This window comes from Haliotis cracherodii, unplaced genomic scaffold (assembly GCF_022045235.1).
Source record: "Haliotis cracherodii isolate W230 unplaced genomic scaffold, xgHalCrac1.p SCAF_8, whole genome shotgun sequence".
NCBI classification, from domain to species: domain Eukaryota; kingdom Metazoa; phylum Mollusca; class Gastropoda; order Lepetellida; family Haliotidae; genus Haliotis; species Haliotis cracherodii.
The window spans coordinates 15,522,177-15,543,223 of record NW_027266341.1 but is presented as its reverse complement, the minus strand read 5'-3'; the positions used below and the strand labels follow the sequence as shown (position 1 = coordinate 15,543,223).

At 41.7% G+C, this 21,047-nt stretch overlaps 1 protein-coding gene across 12 annotated transcripts in view; it reads right to left on the bottom strand.

The window, feature by feature from the left end:
- The window catches only part of LOC139450535 (CD109 antigen-like), a 58,163-nt gene that overhangs the window by 13,530 nt on the left and 23,586 nt on the right, over nt 1-21,047 (bottom strand). For 2 of the 12 annotated variants that reach the window (XM_071232265.1, XM_071232266.1), the window contains exons 10-21: nt 20,818-20,932; nt 18,728-18,955; nt 18,257-18,481; nt 17,209-17,307; nt 16,886-16,948; nt 16,566-16,751; nt 16,068-16,217; nt 15,566-15,739; nt 15,028-15,085; nt 6,792-6,978; nt 6,356-6,468; nt 5,710-5,887 (exon numbers count right to left, since the gene is read on the bottom strand). In XM_071232265.1, the coding sequence (XP_071088366.1) occupies nt 5,710-5,887; nt 6,356-6,468; nt 6,792-6,978; nt 15,028-15,085; nt 15,566-15,739; nt 16,068-16,217; nt 16,566-16,751; nt 16,886-16,948; nt 17,209-17,307; nt 18,257-18,481; nt 18,728-18,955; nt 20,818-20,932 (1,776 nt within the window). Of the gene's footprint in view, nt 1-1,198; nt 1,386-2,581; nt 2,760-3,649; nt 3,825-5,709; nt 5,888-6,355; nt 6,469-6,791; nt 6,979-8,310; nt 8,495-11,669; nt 11,815-12,950; nt 13,087-14,451; nt 14,615-15,027; nt 15,086-15,565; nt 15,740-16,067; nt 16,218-16,565; nt 16,752-16,885; nt 16,949-17,208; nt 17,308-18,256; nt 18,482-18,727; nt 18,956-20,817; nt 20,933-21,047 lie in introns of all 12 variants that reach the window. The other 10 variants (XM_071232267.1, XM_071232276.1, XM_071232275.1 and 7 more) reach the window with 10 other exon arrangements.

Genomic DNA, 21,047 nt, shown 5'->3' with positions numbered 1-21,047 from the left:
TTCAATATTGGTTATGATGTCTATCACATCAGTTGCCATTTCCTGTATTTCCTCGTTTATAACGATGGACAAAAAGAATGGTACTAAGACGAATTCAAGATATTGGTTTACATAATGGCATAATACTAGCTAAGTCTCCTATCTTATATTTTGTATTATCCGTCAATAGCCAAGTTAGTCACCATTATGAACGATCACAGAGATGCATTGTCTAAGTTGCATAGTATTGTTTGACAAATACAGATTCCGAATAATTCATGTCTTTGAACAAAATACATGCATTGGTAATTATCTATAACATACTCCCTCATACCCCATTTAAGAACTTCGTACGCATTGAAGCACCTGTTCGTCAACATACACAAATGTCTAGACTAGAATTTCTAGGTCTAGTGCTGGTTGGATATTCATTAATCGATAGAGCCGGTAAGATGTGTCCCTAATTCAAGTCGGTGACAGAAGATGAAATATACCTTCACACTGACAACCCACGGCTTGGTGAACGCTGGACCATGCTTATATGGTATGCAAATGGTTAGTTTCACAGAGTGAAAGAGAAAGTGGAGATGGGATTTCACTTTAACCATTTACGATACTGACTGTGCTATAGCCATATTGCCGGAAATTCTGTCCTGATAGGTTCCATTTCTGTGAGAACCCCATGTCCGAAATTACTGAATAAATTCCAAGCCAGCTCCTCCATAGCCACTATCAACAGAATTAGTGTCTGGGGGGCATGAAGGAAACATGGAATGGATGTGTATCAGCAACTGAAACATGGCAATGACACAGTGGTAGATGTAATTACTAAGAGGGGTGTACAAGAGCATTTTCTTGTACTGCCCTTCAGATGTCGATCAGTAAGATGAACCACGATTTCTTGTGCAAACTCATATATCATCTGGGGTGATTCCTTTCGGCATGAGAGAAATGTGACAGACAAGACATCAGTGAGAAGTGCATTGATCAGCAATAATGTGAGCGATGGACCAGACATGTTTCAGGAAATATGTTTCGGGTGTGTTGAACATCCTTCAACGCCATAAACCCGTCCACTGCATCTTTCCAGCGTGATTCGTTTGAGCACGATCTAAATACGATAGCTAGGCAAAAGAATGCTGCAGGCGTGGGCACAGGGCAGACAAGGTATCAATGACAAAACACATTGACCAGACGGCTGATGATTCGAGCGAGGTACCTGACGGTCTGATTCTGCCAGAGCCAAGTTTCAGGAAATACATTTCTGATGTGTTCTACTTCCTTCAATGCCCCATTGCCGCCCACTGCATAAGGTACAGCAACTCCTGATCCCAAGCCAGATCCTGTTAGGGATGCCAAAGGCAATGATGGTCGCATGGGGGCGAACTCACACATGATACAGGGATCTAAAAATGAATAAATCTCGGATTTTGACAACGGTGCAACAATGTTTAGCAGGGCAACACATTTAAAGTTGTGCTGAACATAATCTGTACATATCTCTAGTTTACAACGGACAAAACTACAAAACGTGTATGTGTAATCGAGATTATACAGGTCCAGTGGTTTATGTTTGTTCGTTCGTTTGTTTGTTGTTTGACGCCGCACTCAGCAATATTCCAGCTATATGACGGCGGTTTGTAAATAATCGAGTCTTGACCAGACAATCCAGTGACTGACATCATGAGCATCGATCCACGCAATCATAAACCACGCATCATAAACCAAGTCAGCGAGCCTGACCACCCGATCCCGTTAGTCGCCTCTTACGACAAGCATATTCGCCTTTTACTGCAAGAATGGGTTGCCGAAGACCTATTCTACCCCATATCTTCATAGGTCGGTTTATATTCCATCATATACAAACGTACCTCCGATGACAACCGAATGATAAGAGAGGCACCAGTCACGTTGTGTCGTGCATGTTCGTATGTGAGATAACAGAACACAGTAACCTCAGGGTAACGAGATCGCCCACTTCTACGTAGAAAATAGTAATTCTGACACCCGTGCCCACCACCACCTACGCCAGTGTTGAATAACTGCGATATCTAAACATGCTCACACCAAACTACCATGTATATCTAAACCAATACATTAACGGCAGTAACATTGACGTGCCCTGTGGTGATGTCATGCAGAGCACGGGAGAGTACATATCCCAAATGTTACAACTGATCTGGTCAGTGTGGCGAGTGTACCTAGTCGATGTGTTCAACCACAGCCATGACTCTGGGAACCACTGACGGAGGTGATCCACCTCCACCAGTACTTCACTGTTCACGCTGGTAGATCTGGTTGCCATCGGGAGAACCGTAGAGTACCTGTATCGGTGCCACGCTGCATGCAAGGATGTATCGTTTCGACATGTAATCATGTTATAAGAATGATCAAAAGTGGTAGGAACTGAAAACTAAAAAAGAACCTTCCCAAAAGAAGTTTCTACAACCATTATATGGTAGGTATGTCATGAAATGTGTAGGTAATGGTAACGGGCGTCCTCATGTAAACTAAAGGTAGGCTAACATCATAGGAGATGGATGCCTAACAGAAAAAGTAAGTGAACCCAGGACCACAGGGGGTGGGGTAGATTCTGAATTACCAGACAGTAGTACTGGTCCACATCCAAGTCTCTGGAAAGTCCGTTCTTATTCTCTCAACTTCTGCTAATTTTGATGTTGGTCTGCTGATTGAAGAGGTCTTGGCCATTTCAGGTGACGCACGATCTAACATTGCCATGGGTGCAAATGCTCTCATTTTCATCATGAAAGGGCGTCTAACTGGAGTATGACAAAATGTGGATATACGTTGCTTGAAGTCAAGTACATACGCTTGAAGTTAGGAAATGAATGATTATGTTGCAACATAACAGAACATCATTCCGGTGTTGGAATGCCAACGTCTTCATATTCACGTATGAGAGACAGACCATTCACGGTAATAAGCCCTATTTTGGGCTGATAAGTCTGAAAGAGAAACTAGTGTTTAACATGTCTAAGGTGCATACTAGGTAAGCCTCAGCGCTGAATAAGACAATTTATAGTATGGCATTTTGGTGATTAACTAAAATATTCATTTAGATTTGCCACTGCTTTATCGCCAGACACAGCAAAGTGACATGAACTGTTTGGTTGATAAGCTTGTGTCAGAACAGATGAACGTTGCAAAACATTTATTGATTTCTATGTGTGATTAAAATTATACAAATGTATTTTCTATTTATGACAATAATGACTTTGGAGTTTGTTTAGCATGATATTCGATTGCTGACAAATTCCATTACTGATTAATTCAATTGTACTTATCTAACAATAATAACCATTAGACAAAAGAAAAGGGGGTTATTGACTTTGCGTTAGAAGTGTTATGTAGTTTCTACTGTCAACGTTTTTGATTTATGTTTAGCGGTGTTTGGCGCTGGGCTACAGCAGTCCCACCTACTTGTGACACTAAAACGTCAATAGTTGAAGCTTCCTTTACATCTCAAACTCTGTTTAACTCCAAATAGGACCAAAGGCCTCATGTGTGCTCATATCTTTGTGACAAAAACTCTCCTTTGACACTTCTTTACCAGATTCAGCTTAGCGATTATATCACGAACATAGGAAAGATACAGACAGAACAGATCAGCAGAAGTTGCGAGGAATGTTACGATTCTGTTGACAAATACCCAGTAGAAGAGTTGGTCCAGAGCCATGTTTCCGGAAAGTCACTGCGTATTTTCTCCACTTCCTTGAGTGGTGCGTGGTGTGTATCGACCGCGCCTCCTGTACCACTTACCATACCATTAACCACCCCAGGCACCATCCCTCCAGCCATGGCCATCATTGGTAGGTAAATAGGCACTGCAGCATCAGACAGGGTTCACCATATAGTTTACCAGATAGCAAATGCCACTATGTATCTAAGAACATTTTTTGGGTTTAAGTTAAAGTCGTTTGTATATCTGATTGTTGCAACTTCTGGTCTATTCGACTGACGTATAATGAAATAAATTGTAAATTCCATGAGTCTTGAGGTGAAGTGAAATGGGGTTTAACGTCGCGTTCAAAATTATTGCATTTATATAGCGATGTGCATGTACGTGTGTGTGTGTGTGTGTGTGTGTGTGTGTGTGTGTGTGTGTGGTTGCTTGTATTAGTCCGGACTAATGCCGATTTATAGTGCTAGCTCACTGAGATACCGTGCTGCAGTTTAACATGAATACCCCACTCAGACACAGTATTCTGACTCCGAGCCGACCAGTCCTTGTTTTAGCCCCTTAATGCCGAGCTCAAGACAGGGTAACAACAAGTACCATCTTTTAACGTCTTTTGGTATGACGCGGTCGGGGATCGAACCCCGGACCTTCCGCTCTCCGGGTGGACGCTCTAACACTAGACCACGGAGGCAGTGTTCATAGGACTTGAAGTCATTGTTGGTTTTGGTGGTGATGGCTCTGATGAAGGGCCACAAAAGTAGCTGACAAAGTGCAAAATCGCAGTAGCTGAAGCTTTCCTAACTCTCCAATCTTATTTACCTCTGGTTAACTCTTCCCCTATTGAGATATCAGGCGTTTGTTTAGTCTTAACAATATATATTTAAATTCCTGACCAAGTGGTTTTCAAAATAAACATATCATAATATAAATACGGTATCAAAATAATAGTGGGCAATAATGCCTACCAATAATGGTTGATGAACACAAATATAATATATTGGTGTTTGGTAAATCATTCTTGCCAATAACAGCTTGGCGGTGGGGTGGTCTAAAGATTGTGGCTTTCGTTCGTCACGTCGATGACCCAGGTGCGACCTCCCTGGCTCATGTTGTAAAGTTCCGTCATGATACAGGTGAGAAATACACTGTATGTAATGCCGGTTTACGCGAATTACTAGTCAATATATTCAATATATAATATTACAATGTACATCACCTTTCTTGTCAAACAGCTCTGTTAATTCATATTTTCCGAATGGCCAAGAATTCTCCCTAAAAACAATTATTTACTAGCAGAGTCTAGTTTATCAATTCCATTCGAAATATGAAAGATACTATGGGACAGACAAGCAAAATTGGCAAGAAATAAAAGGTGGGTGGGTTTAACGTCGCGTCCAAGATTATGCACTTATATAGAGACGTGCATGTACTTGTGTGTGTTTGTATGGCTGCTTGTATTTGTCCGGACTAATGCCGATTTATAGTGCTAGCTCACTGAGATACCATGCTGCTGTTTAACATGAATATCAAACTCAGACACAGTATACTGACTCCGAGCCGACCAGTCCTTGTTTTAGCCCATTAATGCCGAGCGCCAGACAGTGTAACAACAAGTACCATCTTTTAACGTCTTTTGGTATGCCGCAGCCGGTGATCGAACTCCGGACCTTCCGCTCTACCACGAGACCGCAGAGGCGGTCGGCGAGAAATATAATCACTCTGTTGATAAATGCACAGTGGAATGGCTGGTCCTGAGCCTTGTGGGATGATGCATTTGGACATGATCTAAAAGTGTTGCAAGACAGACAAGATATCAATTACAAGAACACTGATCAGGAATAACGCGCTGACATGTTTCAGGAAATGTGCTTCGGATATGTTGCACTTTCTTGAACGCCACAGGATTGGCCACTGCTTCTTCTAGGGTGATTCGTTTGGACGCGAGGTAAACACGATAGGCAGGCAAAGAATGCGGCAGACATGGGTGCAGGGCAGATGAGAAGCACATTGATCAGATGAGAACAAAGTACCTGGTAGTCTGATTCTGCCAGAGCCAAGTTTCAGGAAATGCACTTCTGATGTGTTCTACCTCCTTCAACGCCCCAGTACCACCCAATACCTGAGGTATGGCAACTCCTGATCCTAAGACAGATCCTGTTTGGGGCGGCATTGGACCATGTGCCAGCATGTCACAAAAAATGCAGGGATCTAAAAACGAATGAATGTCAGATTTTGACAACGATGTTGCAATGTTGAGGAGTGAAACATATCTATATTGCTGAAAATTCCAACATATATTACCTCAGTTGGATACACATATCCTTCCTGATTCATAATCCATCACACATTCAAACATGCCACTGATGGCAATTGAACGTAGTATTCCCCTGGTACATGGCAGAGAGGCAGCCGTCATGTTGTCAACAGAACCTGATTCTTATGGGAGATAACACAACACACAACCCTCATTCTGATATATTTACATCTATACCAATCACCATCAATGTTGAATAAGTGCTAATACAAGGCATGCTTAGACCAAACTGCCATGAATATCTAAACCAATAAACTAACGACGGTAATAACATCCACACGCTCTGTGCTGATGTCATGCAGAGCACGAGAGAGTACATATCCCAAATGTTACAACTGATCTGTTCAGTGTGACGAGTGTACCTAGTCGACGTGTCCAACCACACCAGGACTCTTGGAACCACTGACGGAGGTGATCCGCCTCCACCAGTACTTCGCTGTTCACGCTGGTTGACCCGGTTGCCATCTGTGGAAGCCTAAATGCATTATCAAAACTCCCGTCAGTTTGAACGGCGTCTCGCTGAATGTAAGGATGGATGTAAGTATCCTTTGGACATGTAATCATGTTACAAGAACGAAAAGATTAGTAGGAACTGGAATCTGAAAAGAACCATCCCAAGAGAACAGAAGTTAGTTTCTATAACCAATATAAAGTCGGTATGTCAAGAAGTCGGTAGGTTATGTTGACGTGCTTCCTCATATAGGTTAATATCCGAGAAGGGTTAATGTGTTAGATCTGTTCCAAACCTTGGACCACAAGTAGAATGGGTTAGGTCCGTAATAAGACATTTTGAATTACCCAATAGTGGTATTGGTCCACATCCAGGTCTCTGGAAAGTTAACTCTTGTTCTCTCAACTTCTGCTAATTTTGGTGCCGATCTGCTGATTGTAGAGCTCTTGGCCATTATACCAGGTGATGACTGAGCAGACATGGCCATAGGTGCAAATTGTCTTCTCGCCATAAACATAGGGCGCATCACTGGAACTTTACAACATGTGGAAATACATTACTTGAAGTGGAAGGAATGGTGAATTATTCTACTCAAAAGAAGTTTAGGATTCTTCATATTACTATAGTTAATCTGTCATAAGTCATACATCATACGTCAACCACGTCAGCAAGCCAGACCACTTGAGTATCTGACAATACAACAAGACATATAGCACCCAAACATCCTTTCATCATTCCTGTGTTGTCATGATGCCAGAAAATTAGAGCATTACATATAAAGACTTCTTCATTTTCACATGTGAGAAAATGTCAATTTACAGTATATTTTGGGCTGATTAGCCTAAAAACGAAAACTAGGTTTAACGTGGTTTATGTTTCTAAGGTGCATACTTTGTAAACTTCTTAAGTCTCCAGAATAAATAAGACATCTCATAGTATTTCGCTTTTAGGGATAAAGTTAAATATTCATTTAGATATATTCATTTAGATGAAGCCATAGCTTCATCAGCAGACACAAGGTTACATGACTCGGTTAGTTTGTGTCAAACACTCAGCACCATTGAAGAGCATTTATAGATGTCTTTGTGTGATTAAAATGATAAAAGTGTATGTATATTAATGATAATATTGATTTGGGATTTTGTTAGCGTTGATATTCCAGTACTGACATGTTGTCAGCAATTTTACGACACTGACAATCCTGACCAGTAGAATAAAGGATATACAGAGTTGTTAACCGACAGCTTCACGCTTTTTTTGTTTGTTTTATTTGTTGTTTAACGCCGCACTCATCAATATTCCAGCTATATGACGGCGGTCTGTAAATAATCGAGTCTGGACCAGACAATCATGAGCATCGATCCACGCAATTAGGATACAATGACATGCATCAACCAAGTCAGCGAGTCTGACCACCCGATCCCGTTAGTCGCATTCTACGACAAACATAGTCGCCTTTGACGGCAAGCATGGGTTGCTGAAGACCTGTTCTATCCCGGATCTTCTCGGGTCTCTTCACATGTAGTGTTCATATGGTTATTCATAATTTAGGACTTTGTCTAATGCCAGGCTTCTTAGAAATGTTTGTCTATTGTTGCAATATGTATTCGTGATTTATGTTCAGTGGCGAGTTTGGCGTATAGCTACAGCAGTCCCACACTGTAGCAAAGTGCAAAATCGTCAATAGTTGCCAACTATTTTTAACAAGAACAAAATGAGCTCACATCTTTGGACACAGTCTTTTCCTTGACACTTCTTTGCCGGCTTAGAATCAATCAGCTTATTAATTACATGATTAAGAAAGGACAGATATAGATGGGACAGACAAGCATAATTGGCGAGCAATGTAATTCCTTTGACAAATACCCAGTAGAAGAGTTGGTCCAAAGCCATGTTTCCGGGAAGTCACTGCGTATTTTCTCCACTTCCTTGAGTGGTGCGTGGTGTGTATCGACCCCGCCTCCTGTTCCTGTTCCTGTACCAGTTCCCATCCCATTAACCATACCTGCCCCCACCCCTCCAGCCATGGCCAGGGAGTAGTAAACAGGCACTGCAGCATCAGACAGGGTTCATCATACAATTGACCAGATAACATATGTCACTATGTGTCTAATAACATTTGTTAGCTTGATTTGTGGTAATGTTGTTGTTTGTCAATATCATGACTATCTAGTTGGTTTTTCTGTTGTGCTTAACTGACGTTTTATGAAATGAATTCGTGTGACTTGAAGTCATTGGAGCTGGCGTATGGTTTGTGAAGGCGTGTTTGTGTGTTGGACGGGTGGGTGTCGGATTTAGGAATTGGAGTTAACATTGGCATACTTGCTTGACGTTAAGATTATCTACTGGCATAAAAACCCAACGTTTAATATCTATCCCCAATAAGGTATCCAAAACGAACAATTCTGGCCAATACAAACAAAGATACAAAGATTTTTCGACTGAATGCTTCACTAGGGTAGTTATCATGTGAGTATTCGTAATTTACGGCTTTTGACTAATGTTGCCTGGAAGTTCTTGTGTTTTTCTATATATTCGCGATTTAAGTTTAGTGGCGACTTGGGGTACTGGTTAGGAAAGTACAAAAATCGAAAATCGTTGCTTTCCTATAATCTTCAACCCAACCTGTTTACTTAATTTCTCTAACACTATCGGTATGTCAAACATTTGTTTCGTCCTAAGAATGTATCTTTATTCCTGAAGAAATGGTTTTCCAATTAAAACATATTTTCTGGTATGCGCATATTAGGCTAATATTGGCACATACATATTTCAATCACGCTGGCTTCGTCTCGTAAAACATAAAATGTACTGCTTTAACGTTATTCGAAATAATACTCTTTCTAAAATTAAAAAATGTCAAGAATTTGAAATGTATCATGGTTGTTGGTATTGCAAGAGGCAAGATAACGGTTTCCAAAGCTAACTCTGAAGTGGTCTAACCTATGTTTGGGGGGAATGAGTTAATGAATTGTGTTAAATGCTGCGTTCAACAGTACACTGCAAACATGAAAACGTCGTTTTTTCCGTATATGGGCATTGGACGGAAAAACGACGTTATTTGGACGCTTTCTAACCATCATTTTTCCATCGAGAATCTGACGCTTGAAAAACTCGATGTTTTTCCGTACACTTTCTAGACGTTCACCAATTAATCAATTTTAATGAATTTTTAGCCGTTTTTCCGTCCAATGTCAATATACGGAAAAAACGACGTTTTCGTGTTTGCAGTGGTATACCGGTTATTTCGTGGCTTGCATCAGAATAACGGTCGGCAATAACACATGGACTACATAATTGATGAACACAACATATAAATTGGTGATTGGGGAGGTATGCTATTTTCGACGGTTAGGGTTTCTACGATCGTGGTGGCCTAATGATTAAGGCCTTCGTTCGTCACGCCAAAGATCTGTTTTCGATTCCCTTGCTTGTTGTGTAAGTTCCACCCTGACAACCACGTGATAAACCAGATAAGAGTACTTAACGTGACGTCCAAGCCTACTCACTCGTTTCCAGGACGAATGCAGGTTTATGCGAATCATATATTCATATTCTAGTCAAAGTAATATTACATGACCTGTGTTCTCAGACAGTTCTGTTTAATTCCTATTTTCCGAAGGGTCTGACATGTACTCTCTGCACGCAAGAACTTTCCCTTGCACGGAAGTTTATGAATTATATCGAGAAGAAAGAAAATATTATTTGGGAAAGACAAGCCGAATTGACGGGGAATGTAGAGTGTAGAATACCCAGTAGAAGAGTTCGTCCAAAGCCATGTTTCTGGAAAGTCACTGCGTATTTTCTCCACTTCCTGGAGTGGTGCGTGGTATTTATCGACCCCGCCTCCTGTTCCTGCACCAAATCCCATCCCATTAATCATTCAAGGCATATGCATAAGCCCTGGAACAGACAGGTTTCATCGCACTATTTACCATTCTGTTTAATTCAGCTGATGTGTATAGAAATGAATGACAATTTCCGTGTGACTTGAAGTAATATTGACTGGGGCGTGAAGGTGGTTGTTGGATTAAAACTTTGGCACAATACATTATTTTACAACAGTCTATAAAGGACGTGAACGTTGTCACTTTCAGTCGATCGGATGACTTAAATCACAATATAATAAATTTCATATATGCTACCATATTTAAGTGTATATAATGGATCTAAAATGACAGTTTACATGACGCATACATTCACTGTGTGTAAAATGATCAGTACGCAAGCATAACGTTTTGTTAAGAAACGTATAATCAATGTTATACATGTAGTTGAGACCAACTGGGCATTAAAAGTTAAACACATTCTTTTTGTACTGGTTTTATATACATTAATTGTCAAACTGCAATCTATAAGCAATCGATGTCTGAATTAATACTTCGTTTCAAATCGTGGCACGCAATCCTATGGCAAAATTGGCACGCAATTGTACGATTAAGTTCAATTATTTTTTTCAATTGTTAATTTTGCATTAGAATGATAAAATAGACTATGTAACCAGGGCCAAGTAGGTGAGGTGGCATGGGGTTTAACATCACATCCACGATTGTTGCACTTATATAGCGACATGCATGCGCGTGTGTGTGACTGCTTGTACTAGTCCGGACAAATTTTATAGTGCAAGCCCACTGAGATACCATGACGCAGTTATGAACACCCCATTCAGACACAGTTTACCGACTCCGAGCCGACCAGTCCTTGTTTATCCCTTAATGCCGATCACCAGCCAGGGTACCAACAAATACCACCTTTTAACGTATTTGGGTATGATACGGCCGGGGATCGAACACCGGACCGTTCGCTCTCCCACTAGACCATTGAGGCGGTCCCCTTCGATGAATGTCATGTCGCTTTGTTCATATGATATGTACATATATACCCCATACATGTTTTCATAATCTTCCTCACGTACGTTTATTTGTGGATAGATTCAATTTGTGAATCCCGTATGCACTATTTAAAACATTTTAACAATGCGGTTGAGACTTATTTAAATTACCTATATGCATGTATTACCTATATATTGTATATTCATATTCTGTCACTGTATACTCTGTAAAATAGAAGGGGCATATAGCCTACACCATTTGAAGACAAAATTATCATTATTATTATGATTATTGTTATTGTTGTGACTATTATCTTCTTAACTTGCAACTAGCGAGACAGTGAAAGAAGGGCAGGGTGTATAGCACACGCAACACACAGCTACTAGGTTGTACCTTGTGGTAAGGTTTGTCCAAAGCCAGGTCTCTGGGAAGTCACTTCGTATTCTTTCTACCTCTTTCAGATTTTGTGTAGGCAGCCCAACCTGGTGGTGCGCCATACCGGGCATACCTCCGAACATCGATTCAAATATAGGGGGAGCTACAACGAGTGAGTGAGTGAGTGGAAGGGTGAGTGAGTGAGTGAGTGAGTGAGTCAGAGGGTGGGTGGGTGAGTGAGTGAGTGAGCGAGTGAGTGGGAGGGTGAGTGAGTGAGTGAGTGAGTGAGTGAGTGGGGATTAACACCGCTTTGAACAGTATTCCAGCTATATAACGGCATGTCAGCATTGAAGTTACGCAGGCCTTAGACGTTTACCACACTTGTGAAACCCACGGGCACGGGTATGGTGCTGACCCAGAAACATAAATCGGGGCGAACCGGAAGTCGACCCACGGCCATAGGTTTCTGACGTTCCCAAGGGACGTAACAGTGCACAGCGAATTTCGGCACCTCAGACGATGCTATAGATGATGACATCTAACCCAATGGCTACATATTACTGGTGTCTATGATATTTGTGTTTATCCTTTAACGTCCTGTCAATATAATTTGTCGTATATAGTATGTTATATTTAATTATATCCTTCGGAGAGCAATATCTGAATTATCACATGTACCTACACATTTAAATATTTTTAGGTTAATATATTAAAACGAATTAAAATTTGTGTTTTTATTTGTAAAGTCTAAACAATTTGTCTATGAAAGTCATTAAACCATGACAATGATACATATCAAAAGTAAAATATTCACGCCCTCCTCTAGCTATAGGCAAGTGTATCTACTTTCTTGAAATAAGTACCTCTTCAGTTAATAAAAAGGTAGCGTGCCTTTAATAAAGACTGCCTAACGGGACATAATGTTTACATTGTGTTCGGTTAAGAGAACTATGGATTCCGATGTGTGTATTTCTTCTGTGGGGAGAAGATGTAGGACGAGTTCACTCGCGATACCAATATAAGTACATATAAGATATTGAGATCATGTCAAATAATTCTCAATGTGAATACGGGTACAATGTTTTTTGTTTATCTATTTATATATTTATTTATTTATTTATTCATCTGAATGTATTTCGTTTAATGCTCTAACACATCCTTTGACATAACATTATGGTCATATATATGACTTTATGATCCAATATGAGGTTATAAGGTGAATCTCGTGAGTCACGGAGCGTGGTACACAGGTGGAAAATGCACAAGAAGCAGCTATAACTACTGTGTGTCTTTAGTTACCCAGCAGGTGTGTTCATCCACAACCATGTCTCTGGGAAGGCAGTACGAACTTTCTGAACTTCTTTCAAAGTTTCAGGAGCCTGTATTCCCTTAAGGACATGTACTGATTCCAATACGGCCTTATCTATAGTGTATACTTCAACAGAAAGCCAAAACAGTTAATGGGAGTACAATGTTTATGTTAGCACGCCATGATGTCAGGCCTAAATTACCAAAAGGGTCTTTATTCAAATTATCCAAAAAACATTAATGGAGATCTTATAACTTGTTGGGATGCTGTATTGTAAGGCATGCTCGATAACGAACGTTAAGAAACGGCTACATAATCTTATAGACTGAAAAAGTCTTGTTTTTTTGTTGTTGTTTAACGCCGCATTCAGCAATATTCCAGCTATATGACGGCGGTCTGTTAATAATCGAGTTTGGACCAGCCAATCCAGTGATTGAAAACATGAGCATCGATCTCCGCAAATGGGATACGTTGACATGCGTCAACCAAGTCAGCGAGCCTGACATCCGATCCCGTTAGTCGCACCTAAAGACAAGCATGGGTTGCTGAAGATCAATTCTAACCCGGATCTTCACTGGTAGCCAATTCGGTCGCCTCTTAAGACAGGCAATGAGTGAGTGAGTTGGGTTAAACGCCGCTTTTAACAGTATTCCAGTTATATCACGGCGTGTCAGCTTAATGTGGGAGGAAAGCCCGAAGTGACGCAGGTCTCAGACGTTTACCACTTCGGGGAAACCCACGAGCACGGGCATGGTGCTGACAAACCTAGAAACATAATCGGGGCGAACCGGGATTCGAACCCACAATCATAGGTTTCTGGCGACAGGCAATGATGTCCTGGTGACACATTCCTCTCCGGGGCCCCACGGGGAGATGGAATAAGTGTGGGAGTGAAACAAATCATGTCGACAATGTTTCAGACATAAGAACAAAAGGTTTATACTCGGGCAAACTCTCTTGATGTTTCTCCAATTAACATATTTAATTTAGAACCAAATATGTCTAACAAAATAAACGTAAAACTGTGTCAACAGACCATGTCCTGGTAAGGTAAAGATCATAGCCTTGGCGATCACTCATTCAGTTTCACTGTTAGGATGCAATGCTTCTAATCTTCCCTGATCAAAGCAGTAAACCTATGGTCAAGTCGTTTTATCCTAGCAGGCGTGAGGGCAAAACGCTAAGGTAAGACTAAGAGTCTGCCAGTTCACCAAAATAATGCATGTGGCCATGTTTTCGGGAACAAAGATTAACACAAGGGCCACAAGATCATTCCCTGGTTTTAGAGTCTGTTTCAGGAATGCACACAGTTATGACAGGCGCGTATTACGAAGGCGTTGTGTCTATATCGGCAATCACGGTCGCGGTATTGTTTAAATTTGCGGAGGATGTCATTGGGTAGAACACAACAGCCAGAGCAAAAGAAGCGCAGCAGCACATTTCCAGGGGAGACAGGGATATGATGGGGGTATATATTCCTTCTGTAACTACCCGCTGGTCATGTTGGTCCACAGCCAAGTTTCAGGGAAATCAGACCGAATTTTCTCAACTTCCTTCAGAGCAGCTGTTTGATGAGCCACTCCTCCAGGAAGCGGGCCAGCCACTCCTCCAGGAAGCGGGACAGCCATTCCCTTTTCGAAATACCGCACCGGATCTGACGTCATCCATAACCAATTATTAATGGGAACAAATGTCCGCCGTAGATAGATTATATGGTTTATTGCAATTAGGGGCTTTGTGATACTTAGTGAGGGGCATCTAGGTGAGATCTCGTCCGTTTCTAATAATGTTCATTGCCTATAATTGGGGTGCCTCGGCGACACATTTGTTTTCAGTCACTGCATAGAACTAATTCGCGGGAAGGAGAAACTAAACGGTGTTGCTGGTTTTCTGGACATCTGGTGTGTGTGTGTGTGTGTGTGTGTGTTTGTGTGTGTGTGTGTGTGTGTGTGGTTCCAAATTAACGTTATTTGGCATTTAGATGAATAACGGTTTTGTATTGAATGTTGTTTTATAAGTGTTTGTTATATGACTATATGTATTTATATTTAAAAAAATGTAACTTACAGTAGGGCTTGACGTATTTGTACACAAGAGCATCAGTCATCACAGCCACCCCGGAGTTCTGGAATAAAATATGAATATTTCTAATCATGGCAATATTGTTTTGCAGCTTCGAAACATGTAGAGAACACACAGTATAGACTGAGACTTTTATTCATTGTAATATTTAACTGCCTCAATAACTGGAAAATGTGTGAGACAAGAAAATCCCGACTTCTATGTACAGCTACAAATAGAGTAAATGCATCAATATAACTATTCACTATTTCTACCAGTACAGATAAACACAATGAAGAAATACCAATGGAAAACGTATCCATTGCAGACAACTACGCTAGAACTCAGGCAATGTTTAAAGCCAATGTTCTCAAATGTGTTTATCAAACACAGTCAACCTCGGATTTATAGTGATTATACTTAAAATAATATATATATTTTTTACGAGAGGAACGAAGAAAAGGAAAACAACATTCCCTTCCGATTTGTGTTCGCGTGTAAAGCGACAGCTTACAGTGCGTGATATTGCCTAACGGTTACATACCTTGAAGATCTGGTTGGCGTCACTTCCGCCATAGTAGGTGGGGAATCCCCACCAGCCTCCCCAGGGTAGGACCATCCTCTTCCGGCGAGCAACTGCACCCAGAGGAATGGGGCCTCCAAATCCTCCTCCACCTACACTCTTGATAGTGTCGTATGACTTCAGTTCACTGATAACCTGTGATCAAACGGATCATAAAAATAGTGTTTCAAGATGAAATGTGTTAGTGGTTAGACTGTCGAATTTGCTTTTTTGTAGAATTTGCTTTTCTGTGCTGGGCAACACTTGGCCACACAGTGAATAACCTGGGAATGTGTGAATCGACTCAAAGCCTAATATCACCTTGACCTACCCTGTACTGTGAGAGTCATGTCGCCACCAGAAAAATGTGGCTATGCCTTGTCCTTCTGATATTGTGTACGTCATGTTAGCAACAACACCTGTGTTTCCTACCCCAGACTGTGTGTGTCATGTCGGCACCAGACCTTGCAGGACCTTGACCTACCTCAGACTGTGTGATGTCATTTCCGGACTTGAGGAGGAGGACGCTCTGGTCTACGGCCAGGAGGTTGACCAGTGACTGGGGGTCAGCGGTGACCTGTACATTGACACTGTCACCAGGCTGGGCAGTTGTCTTGTCCATAGAGATAGACACCTGGAGTCAAAAATACAACTGAGTGACGCTGAGTGGCCATAGTCAGGCTGAAAGTAATAGTAATGACAACAACAGCTCTTGTACACTGTGAGGGACCGACCATTTGATATTGGGGGAAGTGGGGGCTTGGATTTAATCGAAAAAAGCAAATATGCTTCAGACCGTGGATGAAATTGTCTGCCACAAAAGTGCCATTGTTGCAAGGTGTTTTTTCCTAAAACCATAGTTAGGCTCATAGGTTTAATTAAAATATATTTGGTTTTGCAGAAGTATGGTCAGTCTCTAAGTAGCCTCATCCCCAAAAACCTCATAATATTCAACTATATATCGGACTATTGCAATGCTTACCTTGTTCTCAAACGCGCCATCCACATCGAAGCTGACGCTGTCGGTGACAATCTCTCCATCTTTCCTGACGTAATACACAATGATCCGGGCATTAGGCGCCATCTTGGATGTAACCGGGATGGAAAATGATGCGAGGTTTGCTTTGTTGATGTAGCCAGTGTCCACGATGGAACCACGAGACATCACCTGGGTGGAATATCAGGTAAAGTTAGCATCTGGACAAGAGGAGCAGGCACGTATGAGCAACAGGAAAGCTTCAATCTCATTCTCTGTTGTAATATGAGATACTGAAGTATATGTTTGTGTTATACACAACATACCTGGTAGACCAGTTCGCTGATGGATTCGGTGACCTTGACGTCGAAATTCACATTGCTTCCGGCCTGTAAAACACAATCAAATTCTGTCATTACGATTCATTCAAATATCATTTGACGTCTACTTTTGTTTGCGACGCAATCTGCCACGTTCCTACATTGCCCCTCCCCCCCCCCCCCATAATATTCATAATATCAATCACTGGATTGTCAAGTCCAGACTGGATTATTTACAGACCGCTGTCATATATATATTGCTGATTATGTCGTTGAGCAACAAACAAACAAAACATTCACAGTTGGAGACAGAGACCTGAGATACTTACTGAAAGTTGTTGCGATTTCAGGAGCAGCTGGATGTAGTTGTCACTGGGTGAGTAGCTCTTCTCGATGGACTTGCTGGTGGAAACCTTGCCATACTTCACCTACAACCAAGACCATAGATGTGTCTTTGTGGGGCGAATTCTTGCAGGAGAACTATTACAAATTAGATCGAAACGAAAAGTGTGATTGTATACGCGGTTTTTGTATTTTTCGTTTTGAATCACTTTCTGGTGGACAACCAATATGAAGCTTAATATCATTCAAATATTTTCCACTCCGATTTGATAACCTTCTACCTTAAGAACTGACATAGGGGGTCACGTCGGGTGATCTTTCAAATAAACTTTCATTCTTGGTACTAACGAAGCATTCGGATCGGTATATGTGCTTTCTGTATCTCGAAAATGAGCGTAAAAGGGCAGTTCCAAATTGACAAAAAGAAGGTTGTTTTTGTTCCGAGCCTTTGGAAAATAAAGACAATGGGTGGTAAAGCAATTTACCAAGCAGAAACTGCGACTGACAACATGTAGTCAAACGGCGACAAGATACGAATTAGAGCAGCCGTATCGATTTAGAAAGCTGAGTGATGATATCCTTTGTTTGAATTGGGCGGTCAATAAAGGTGTATTTAATGTGACTTTCTGCTTTCTACGCTGGTTTGGCATATCTTGATGGAAAGAATCGGGGCAAATATATGATTATAATGGGATTAAATTTGTCTGTAGCTGCATGTTACAGTAACCTGGGGGGCACGGCTAGCCCAGTCGTTTAAGGCGCAGCGATTCACGGTGCAGAGTTGCGTCCCTTGGGCACGCCAGAAACCTATGATTGTGGGTTCGAATCCCGGTTCGCCCCGATTATGTTTCTAGGTTGGTCAGCACCATACCCGTGCTCGTGGGTTTCACGAAAGTGGTAAACGTCTGAGACCTGCATCACTTCGGGCTTTTCTCCCACATCAACCCAACTCACTCACTCATTCACTACTGTAACCTGACAACAAGCTACTGCTTCGCCTCTGGGTCTGGTTAACTACATACTGGTTGTACTTACTGTAAGACTGACGCTGCTGGCATTGGCGGGGACGTGGACTTCAATGGGCACAAGCCCTGTGTCTGGGACTGAGAAAGTTTGGTCCGGGATGGTGTAGGAAGTCGTTCTGGGGTAGTAGAAAGCGGGAGTAGTCGTTTGTTTGATCTGACTTGTCACTCTTGTGCTCACGGTCACACGCTGGGTCCTTGTCTGGACTGGGCGACCGTCTTGTTGCTGGACTTGCAGCTGCGGAAACACAACGATGATGACCAATGTAATTCTGAATCAGTGTCAGCAACACTTTCAGAACATAATATACGTCATAAATGAAAAAATGACATTGCGTTCATTTGGAAAGAGGCATGTTCCCAATCAACAGCAGCTACCATAAAATCAGTTAATTTAAGAAAAGATCATTTTGTTAATAATTTAGTTTTTTAGGTGACAATTTAACAGTTGTTTTATTCCTTGAAGCGGACTGTTTCAACTCACATAGGCGATGTATTTGAGACCAGGCTTGAAAGTCTTGGGGTCCGACGGGGCGAATGACAGTTTGGTTGCGTACTGGTAGATCTTGACCGTGCTGGATCCAATCAGTGTTATACCAGTCAAGCCCTCCGTAACATTGGCGGTCACCTCGATCTTTTGGTTATTCAGGCCATTAGGGAACACCTTCTTCATGTCAGCAAGGGATAGCGTCACCTTGCTCTCGCCATCAATCTGGAAAAATGCATCACATGTCGATATAGATAGCGATAAAAAGGAAGGAAGCAAATAGCCAAGGATTCAACCCGAAACACTATTTGCTACTGCTGCAGCTTCTACTTATGTCCCTACTACACCTACACGACCTCCGTCATTTACTGTTCCAACTACATCAACGACTTATAACACGTTGAAGACTTCCACGACCAATACGCATGTACTACTACATGGACCAATACGCATGTATTACTACACGGACCAATAAGCATGTATTACTACTAAGATGAATACGTATATACCACTCCTTAGACAATACGTATGCATTACTACAACGACCAATACGCATGTACCATTTCTAAAACCAATACGCATGTATGCTACAAGTACGACCAAAACCCTGTACCACTACAACGACCAATACGCATGCGCCATTACTGTGACCAAAACGCATGTACTACTATTACGAGCAACACACATGTGCTACTATAGCGAGCAACACACATGTGCTACTATTACGAGCAACACACATGTGCTACTACTACGACCAAAACGCATGTGCCATTACTGCGACCAACACACATGTCCTACTATAACGAGCAACACACATGTCCTACTATAACGAGCAACACACATGTGCTACTATTACTAGCAACACACATGTGCTACTACTACGACCAAAACGCATGTGCCATTACTGCGACCAACACACATGTCCTACTATAACGAGCAACACACATGTGCTACTATTACGAGCAACACACATGTGCTACTATTACGAGCAACACACATGTGCTACTACTACGACCAAAACGCATGTGCCATTACTGCGACCAACACACATGTGCTACTATAACGAGCAACACACATGTCCTACTATAACGAGCAACACACATGTGCTACTATTACGAGCAACACACATGTGCTACTACTACGACCAATACGCATGTACTACTACTACAACGCCCAACACGCACGTACTCCTTATACGATCAATACGCATATACTAGTACTACGACCAATATATGCATGTACTGCTACTACGACCACAGATCATGTACTACTACTACTAGTACTACTACGACAATACGCATCTACTAGTACAACCAATACGCATGTACTACTACATGGACCAATACGCATGTATTACTACTACAACGCCCAACACGCACGTACTCCTTATACGATCAATACGCATATACTAGTACTACGACCAATATATGCATGTACTGCTACTACGACCACAGATCATGTACTACTACTACTACTACTACTACTACTACTACTACGGACAATACGCATGTACTACTACTACGACAATACGCATCTACTAGTACAACCAATACGCAATACTACTTCTGGATTTACTTCTTCGACATGTACTGGGAGGAGAATGATAACTACTACGAATACGAATACTCCGGCAACAACGACCACTTCTAATTCTACTACAGCAACAACTATTATGAAGGCTACGACTTCATCTACGTGGTCTACAACTACGACGACTACCTCTATCACTGATGCCGTTGCTACTACTGTTACTGCAACTGTTCAAATTATTGTTGCTATCACTACTAATTGCCACTCCCATGTATATAAGTCGACCCGTGAAGATCCGGTGTACAATAGGTCTTCAGCAACCCATGCTTTCCCTAAAAGGCGACTATGCTTGTCGTAAGAAGCAACTAACGGGTTCGGGTAGTCAGGCTAGCTGACTTGGCTGATTCATGTAATCGTATCCCAATTGCTTGGATCGATGCTAATGATATCAGTCACTGGATTGTCTGGTCCAGACTCGATTACTTACAGACCGCCATCATATAGATGGAATATTGCTGAGTGTGGCGTTAAACAACAAACAAACATAAGTAACTCACAGCCATTGTCTTCGTGATCATGGGCTCCGCTCCGTGGTAGTTCCATGGCCGGTAGTACCTCTCCAGCTTGGCCTCCAAGTTGATCGTTCCCTTTACCGGCTTGCCATAGGTGTACCTGGATAAGGACCCATCAGTGATGAGATAACGAAACACTGGTCAACCTGTTTTATATGGGGTAATTTTGACGGAAAACAGGCAGGGAAACATTCTCCCGAAAGTAACCCCATTTT